General features: G+C 41.6%; 1 protein-coding gene across 1 annotated transcript in view; it reads right to left on the bottom strand.

Annotated features, from left to right (window-relative positions):
• The window catches only part of c6 (complement component 6), a 26,499-nt gene that overhangs the window by 15,319 nt on the left and 2,634 nt on the right, over positions 1-8,546 (bottom strand). The window contains exons 3-6 of the mRNA XM_037979529.1: positions 8,238-8,368; positions 7,500-7,638; positions 6,672-6,742; positions 6,515-6,603 (exon numbers count right to left, since the gene is read on the bottom strand). Coding sequence (XP_037835457.1) covers positions 6,515-6,603; positions 6,672-6,742; positions 7,500-7,638; positions 8,238-8,368 — 430 coding nt within the window. The remainder of the gene's footprint in view (positions 1-6,514; positions 6,604-6,671; positions 6,743-7,499; positions 7,639-8,237; positions 8,369-8,546) is intronic.

The following is an 8,546-nucleotide window of genomic DNA, read 5'->3' as shown; positions in this document are numbered from 1 at the left end:
GTCACTTTGTTCCCATTCCTTCAGTTGAACCAATGAAAACCAAAGAAAAATCAGGATTTTAGCTCCAACAAAGAGATTCTCAAAGAGCTGAAAACTGGACATCCAGCTGATGATCAGCTGAAGGATGATGCATGTCTCCGGTTCTGTCTCAGGTCTCTGATGGACCTGTCCCTGTCTCTTAAAGACGTGACTTTCAGATACAGCTGGTCTGCTGGAGAGAGTTTATTTTAAGCTTCACATATTTTACTTTTACCCTGAAAACTGTTAAAAACACTGGAATTAATGCTGAGACATGCTTAGCTTTATGCTAACAGGACTCGTTAACCAAACAACCCAGATGTTTGGTTAAAAGTGACTAAATAAACATCTGTCTCCTGCTGAAAGTCACAAAGTGACTTTAACATGAACTAAAATCCAAACACAGAACAGGAAGTAACACAAAGAAGATTAAATAAAATCAGCCTTCAAGTGTCTCCGAAACGGTTCAGTGGACTGAAAATCAAACTGAGTTCTGCCTCATTTTCCTCCACAGAGAGAAAACCCCCAGACTGACAGGAAAATAAGAATAATGTTCAACTCACCGTGAGCCGGACTGGATTTGATCCTCTTCCATGGAGCTCAAACTGGAGTCTGAAGTTCGTTTTTCTCTGAGTTCTTAAAGAACCGGATCAGCTGGTTTTTCCTGAATCTGTTTCCCAGAAATCAGATGAGTTCATGTGTCTGACATGTTCTGTTTGTCCAACATCAGCTCATTTTAATGATCTAAACTTGATTGGAATGACTTTAACAGAGACACATTCTGCCTTCTGTCCCCAGCTGAGATGATTCTGAAACATTTGTGACACGATTTGTTAAAAACACCAACAAACTTTATTTGACAGCCTCTCCTTGTTGAGGAATTCAGAAGGCTCACTGACTCGACGGCATTCTGATAGTTTCTTTGAAACAGGGAGTGGTTTTAAAGAGGGTTGTTGTTTTAAAGATGGCTGCTTTCACACAAATAATTCCCCTTTAAAGCGAGTCTTCAGTAACAACCTGACCCTGAGGGACCAACAGGTGAAATGGACCAAACAAGGATGGAGCCTCATATGTTTGTAAAATGACCTGATCTTACAGACCTGTTCCATCTCTGACTGACTCTGGTTTCTTCAGCTGCTGCTGATGATGCTGAGACTCCATCTTACTGTCTAACACTGAATTATCAGGATTTCATGGACCCAACATTATCAGCACAGCTTTGTTTTAGGAAAAGTGGACCTTATTAGCCGGGGGTATGGGGGCCACTTAGGTCCTTATTGGGGTCCAGGGACACAGTCCTGGTGGGGGGTCCTGAAGCACCTGCAGTTTAAGGGTTTTAGAAGGTTAAAAACTATAATTCTGATGGTCTGCTGAAAAGTTATCAATGGACTCTGAAGTTCTGTTTGGTTTAGCATCAAAATGTGATCAAACACAGAAATTAATCTGACTGCCTCAAACATTTATTCATTACTGCAGAACAATCCTACAGGTAGTTTTAGACACAACATTTTTGTTTTTTCTGTCCAAGAAAATGCAGTTTTGAGCTCTTTAACTTGTAGAATCCTGATACTTTACACCTCTAAATCCAATCAGGACATTAGAATGACAAGTGAGGGAAATGAGCAGGTTTTAAAGGCTGCAGGTAATTAGGAGAAGTGGGCACAGGTGAGTGATTACTAACGTGGAGCAGGTGAAGGTGGGCGTGGCAGGCAAACGAGAGATTGGCTGAGGACAACTGAAAGATGACAGGAACACAAGGAGCAGAAACTATACAGAGACAAAACTAAACATGAGGACAACCAAATGACAAAATAAAAGAAACAATAAACCCAAACTGAACACAGGATAACCAGAAACACGAAAAAACAAGAACCCTAAATACAAAAAGGAAAGGAAAGATCCACTGTTTGTCACACACCTGAGTGTGCGAAATTTGTTCTCCGCATTTGACCCATCCCCTGAGGGAGCAGTGAGCAGCAGCGGTGCCGCGCTCGGGAATCATTTGGTGAGCTAACCCCCCAAATCCAACCCTTAAAAAAAGAAACACAAAGAAAACCCAAATCCTGACAGTTCTGGCACCAAACTGATCAGAAATATATTCCTACACTACTTTAAAGATCTGTTAACACAAGTTTTATTGACAACACAAAGGTAGCAAATATAATGATCCGTTCTAACACTTCTAGTCTTGTCCACCACGTCATGTCTCAGTGTGGAGAAAGAAGAGAGCCCAGCTCCATCCTCCTTCAGTGTTTCTCTACAAACACATCAACCAGCTGTAGCTGCCATGCCAGGCCACAGCAAACAGCTGAACACGCTGCAAACACATGAAGGATGCAAACTACAAAACACAAATACAAAAAGGAACAATGCTGCAAAAACCAAAACCAGCAGCCAGTAAGAAAAGCTGCAAACTCCCTAAACAGAAGAGAAGTGCCCCCGACCAGCAGGGGGACTCCAGGTTGGACTCAGCGGTGTCTTCCTGCCGTTTGACCCGGTGCTGGCAGTGAGATGTGGGTCAGACCACCTCCGTGTCTCCCTCCTCCTGAACATGATGGTTCACTTAGGGACCGTCAACAAATTACTGAACCAATGACGCTTAAAAACAGAAGAATTAAATAACCTCCATGTCATGTGAACTTCTGACCAAGAGTTAATGTTGAATTGTTTCATTAAACTGGACAAACAAGACCCGCCTCATTTTAGCTGATTTTTAAAGCATTTAATTTATAATTTCATGAAAATTTAAGCGTTTTTTTTTTGTCAATAGCTTCCATGTCTTTAGACCAGGTGATGAAAAATGAATGTTTTATTAAACTGGACTAATAAGACACATCCACCTGGTGAAACTAGTCAACATTAATACGTCACTGGTTCACTTCTTCTGCCGCGGCGTCAGCTGCTGACATGAAGGTCCTGAGTGCCCTCTGCTGGTCAAACCTATAATGTCATCTATAATATAGATGAATACATGAAAATAGCCTCCCCAGGACCCAGGGTGTCTTGCCCAAAGTGCATGGCAATATGCTGGTGTAGATTCTCAGTCATCCAGGACATGGTAAATCCAAAAAGCTCCTCGGATGAGAAGCCAAACGTCTTCAGCTACAGAACAGAAGTCCAGTTGTTTTTGTTTTTCAACCTGTTTTGGATTTACCACGTCCTGGATGACTGAGAATCTACACCAGTGGAGTAAAACAAACATCTTCAGTTTCTGTTGTTCCCACTTTGTGACGTTTCTGATCCTCCCGACACCTACAGACCTGATGAGGAGGAGGAGGAAACCAAGTGGTGAAGAGTTTCAGGTGTTTTGTCCCGTTCTGTCTTCAGGTGTCTGAGAGGAGTTCTAAAGTATGGAAATAAACTTTACAGCCTGTTTGTTCAGCAGGATTTAAGCACAAAAACTGAAGGTTAAACCTATTTTGGAAAGAAAAAACTTGAGTCAATTTAAAAAATCTGACACTAAGTTTTAAAACGAAACACAAAAACCCATCATGATGATTTTATATCAAACTTTATTTGAGTTATAAAATGTCCTCAGCTGTACAGAAGATTAGCTGTTTTCTCTACTCGACAACACACGGCCCAGTTTGAACCAAACACAAAACCTATTTCAGAGATTTAAACATCAACACGTTACATGAAATGAAAAACATTCATTTCTACATTAAATTACGTTACATTCGATGATCAAAGAGCTCCAGTTCCAGAGTCAGAACCCAACAGGAGTTTCATTTCTCTTCTTTGCTGAGTCAGAAAAATATCTGACAAGCTTCAAACCAAGAAAAGAAAAACAATTATTAAAAGAAGAATGTTGACTTTCGACAGTTGAAACTTATAAACCTTTGAAGGAATGCATATCGCCCGCCGCCTTGCGTGCTGAAGTTTGAACCAAAGATCAGTTTGAGCTCAGAGTTCGTGTTGGGAGTGACTCTCAGCTACTCCCACACCAGTTCTTAGCCCAAAATCTGCACAACCGACTGACTTACAGCCATTTCTGTTCTTGCAATGATCAGTTAGCTGTGGCGGCCATTTTGAGCTTGATTCACACTAAAAGTTAATGAGCTGTAAATCTACGTCTGATTATTACTTCCTGAAAGTTTCGTTAAAATCTGTCCAGTGGATCACGATATATTTTGCTAACAGACACAAACACACACATAAGCAGTTACATGATTGCCCGCCTGTCATGACTGTGTGCAATAATAAAGGTCAGGATGTTAGAGGAAGTACATCTCTATAATGTTGCAGGAAAAAATATCACATCGTCAAAATTTTAACTTTTTTTTGCCCCAAAATGTGTTTTTCTGTTTTCCTGTAACGGTTGCATACTTTGATTTAAAGAGCAGCTGAAGCAACATCTTTGTCTTCATGCTGATGGATAAAAAATGTGCATAATTTGTTTTAAAAATCAACGAATCAGCCTTTAAAACTGACACTGTGGCAACAATTTAATCCTGATAACGTCCAACAAAAATGTAAAGCTTCAACTGAGAGACAAATTTAAATTTGGAAAAGCTTTTTGTTTTTTCTTTCAACTATTAAGTTTATCTTTTATGCTGGAAAACCTTCAAATCTTTTTTTATTGTAAGAAAAAGGTTGAACATATAGGAGTGATTTTTGGAGCAGAGGTTCTCAAAGCTTTCACACCACGCCCCCCAGGAAGCCTTTTTCTGTTTCTGTCCATCATGAGCCTTCTCACGGTGATGTAAGAACCAACTTCTAGTCTCAGCCCAGTGAGATGAAGGCTGAAGGAGTGGTGTCCAGTCCTGGTCCTGGTCCTGGTCCTGATCCTGGTCCTGATCCTGGTCCTGGAGGACCTCCATCCTGCAGGTTTCAGGTGTTTCTCTGCTCTGACTCACCTGATCTGAAGGACTGAGTGATTAACAGAACCTGAGGAGCTGCTGAGGAGCAGAGGAACATCTAAAACCTGCAGGATGGTGGTCCTCCAGGACCAGGACCAGGACCAGGACCAGGACTGGACACCACTGGCTGAAGGAGTGGATCCACGCTGCACATCCTGACCTGGTCCCAATCCTCGCCCTCCACCCTCTGTTTACTCATTTAAGGGTTAATGTGCTGCAGGTTACAAGCAGACATTAGAGAACTGGGACAGTACGAGTTACATCATCGACTTGTACCTCTGCATCATAACTGTGACATCCAACATGGCCGACCGGTCGCTGTTTTGGTATTTTAAGAAGGTGGCAGTACGTTTCGGTATTTTTGCTTTCCAAAGTCATTGCAGGAGATATTTGGCTGTTCAGATGTGTTTTGTTCTGACTTGTTGATAGTATTCACATCTGTACATCAGAGTGGAACAAGAATTATTTCAATACTTTACATTTTAGACGCAGCTCGCTCTGTCACCACCGCCATATTTCTGCCGTTTAATTCAAAACCCTTTCATTGTCAATAAAGATAATAAAAATTAAAAAAAAAAACGTCACATGCAGCGATGGATTGTGGATAAATACTTCCTCAAAGTCTGTCTGGATGCAGGCTTAGCTGAAGGCCGGATGTAATACACAAAGGGGGCGGGGCTAAAGATGCACTCCGGAGATTTGGGACACACTACGCCAGGGGGGTCCAGTCCTGGTCCTCAGAGTCTCCATCCTGCAGGTTTTAGATGTTCCTCTGCTCCAACACACCTGGTTCACGGTTAAATCACCTCTTCCTGTTCTGCAGAAGCCTGTTAATCACCCATTGATTCAGATCAGGTGTGTTGGAGCAGAGGAACAAGGAAAACCTGCAGGATGGAGGCCCTGAGGACCAGGACTGGACCCCCCTGCACTACACACTCAAACCCTTCAGCATGAACGTGCATCTGAAGGACACGAGGGTGGGAGTGTGAGTATTGGGACCTGGACCAGCATGTGTAACACAAAAACAAGCCCGAGTCGCAACAAACATCTAAACATTAGTTCCACCCAGAAGCTTTGAGGATAGAGGGCAAAAATAAAAAAAAACTAATTTGTCATGTGCCCCCCCCCCCATGACACCATAACCCCCGACATGACATCATGACCCCGACATGACACTGACCCCTCATCATGACCCCCGCCCCCAGTGTGTGTGTGACCCACAGTTTGAGACCCGCTGGTCTGCAGGATCATCTTCGTGGACATGCAGCCACGTCACACAGATTAGCAGGAAACACCGACTGCAGCTGAAGTTTCACACGGCGACACGCTGAGAGACGGAGGCCGTCTGTGCATAGCCTGAATATTTACATTTATTGGTCTGAATCATATCAAAACAGACGAGGAGGAGAAACTGATGACACTTTACTGGGAGAAATCTAAAGCTGTTATATTTGCTTAAGACAGATTTCAAAATAAAATGAATCTAATCTGAGTCTGAAGTTCTGAACCAGAACCGAAGCGTATGTCAGGAGTCAAATCCAGATCATTTCGATTACAATTCGAGATCTTTAAAAACGAAACAGAAACATGAAGAATGAATTTCTGTAAATGAGAGCGACTTCCTGTGACTGTCAGCCAGAAACCACGCAGCAGAGTCCGGGGAAACGCCTCTTCCTCTGTCGGTTCAGTGGGCGGGGCGTCAGATTCAACAAGCTGCTGTCGTCTGCAACACATCAGACGCAACATTTTCATCGCAGAACGTCAGGAGGTGCTGCTGCGAGCGGTAAATACCTTGGTTCTTCAGCGGCAGCGGCATCGTCTCCCTGAGTTTGCTGAGCAAGTTTCTCATCTCCCTCATGTCTCTGACGACACAAACACAGAATCAGCCGAAGGAACAGCGACTTCGTTTCAGCTTGCGTTAAAAACGGCTTCGTAACAAGAGAAATCGAGTGAAGCTGAGGGGAAGGAATTAGGAGCTCAAAGTAAAAAAAGCACAAGCTAAAAACCAAAAACAGCAAAATGGAAGCTAAAAGTAGCAAACCAAGAGCTAAAATCGAAAGCTACTAAAAGGCTAGCTAAAAGCTAAAAGCAGCAAAACTGTACGTAGAAGCTAAAACTTGAGCTAAAAGCAGCAAAAGATCAGCTAAAAGCTAAATGTTTTTAAAGGACCTGAAGAATCTCCATGTTTGTCTAGAAGGAAAATATCTGGAAATAAAGTTAAAGATTTTGAAACTATAAAGTATAAAGTTTAAAATTTAAAGCAGCAAAAGATCACCTAAAAGCTAAAACAGCATAATCCTGATTGAAGCAAATAGCAGCAAAAAGAGAATCATGTTTCTGTAGAAATTAAACAGATTTTAGTGTATTTTTTATGGGGGAAATGTTTGTAAATAATGTTAAATATTTAGGAAAGTGTAAAAATTACAACAACTAAAAGTTGCAGCAGACATCAGATAAATGAGCCGAATGTTTAGATATATAAACAGCTAAAGAATAAAAAAAGCAGAAGTAGTTTGGAAATGAACAGCACTGATGGTACAATAATAATAATAATAATAATAATAATAATAATAATAATAATAATAATAATAATAATAATAATAATAATAATAATAACACCTTTCGATGTTTTCTATGTCGGTCCCCACCAGCCACTGCTCCTGAGGGAAGTCGATGGGAGACGAGGATCGGTCCTCCAGGATCGGGACATCTGAGCTCTCGTCCACCCGGAAGTCCACCTTCGGCTCCGAGTCCGTCCCTGATGGACCGAAGGGAGACGGGACGGCACCGAGAAGACAAGAAGGACAACTGAAAGCAGACATATGGGCTCCGCTGCACATTTAAGATTTGTTTTTAACATAAAGGTCAATTATGATCTCAATAAAAACATTTTATCTTTAAAAAGTTCAATAATTATTTGAGCTAAAGCTGTTTGAAATATAAACGGCTCTCTGCTGCCCCCTGCTGTTAGAACAGAGTAATAACAATGAGATCATCCTAAATATTTTAGATGTTTTACAATCAATTTTAGCTTTTAAAACCATCTGTATATAATGTTTTATTTATTTATTTGTTTTCCTTCATAACAATAAAACTTCTATAAAAACTAAAGTGAACAAACTTATAAAATCAGCAGTTTTCTCTGCCTATCTACAGAAAGAAACACCAATTTATGATAAATAATCAGGATTTAACAAACATTTTAACTTTTGCTGGATTAATTTCTAGAAGAACTTTGACTTTGAATCGCTGCAGACATTTTAGTCATGAAATGTTTTTGTTGTTGTTTTCTGAGACAAAGGGCAGCAGGTCTTTGTCTTTGATTTAATCAGATTTTAGAAGATTTTGCGCCGGTACTTCTCCTGTGGAACTGCAGCACCCCCAGCAGGCACATGGACTTCAGCATCTCGGTGACGAACATCTCCAGGCAGCACTGCAGCTGGATGAAGAGCCGGCAGATCTCAGGGTGGATCTCTCCGTCCTCCGGCCTGCAGCGGGACAGAAGGGAGGACGAAGGACCAGGTTCAGACAGACTCGGAGTGTCTCACACCCAAACTCTCATTGACTTCCACTGAGCCTTTTTAACTCATATCTCCTACATCAAACACGGCTCTAAACCCGGTCCTATTAGGAGCTCTAAACCAGGTCCTGTTGGAGCTCTAAACC

Source organism: Kryptolebias marmoratus, linkage group LG14 (assembly GCF_001649575.2).
Source record: "Kryptolebias marmoratus isolate JLee-2015 linkage group LG14, ASM164957v2, whole genome shotgun sequence".
In the NCBI taxonomy this organism is placed as follows: domain Eukaryota; kingdom Metazoa; phylum Chordata; class Actinopteri; order Cyprinodontiformes; family Rivulidae; genus Kryptolebias; species Kryptolebias marmoratus.
The sequence above is the reverse complement of the archived record's forward strand: the minus strand, read 5'-3'. Positions and strand labels throughout refer to the sequence as shown.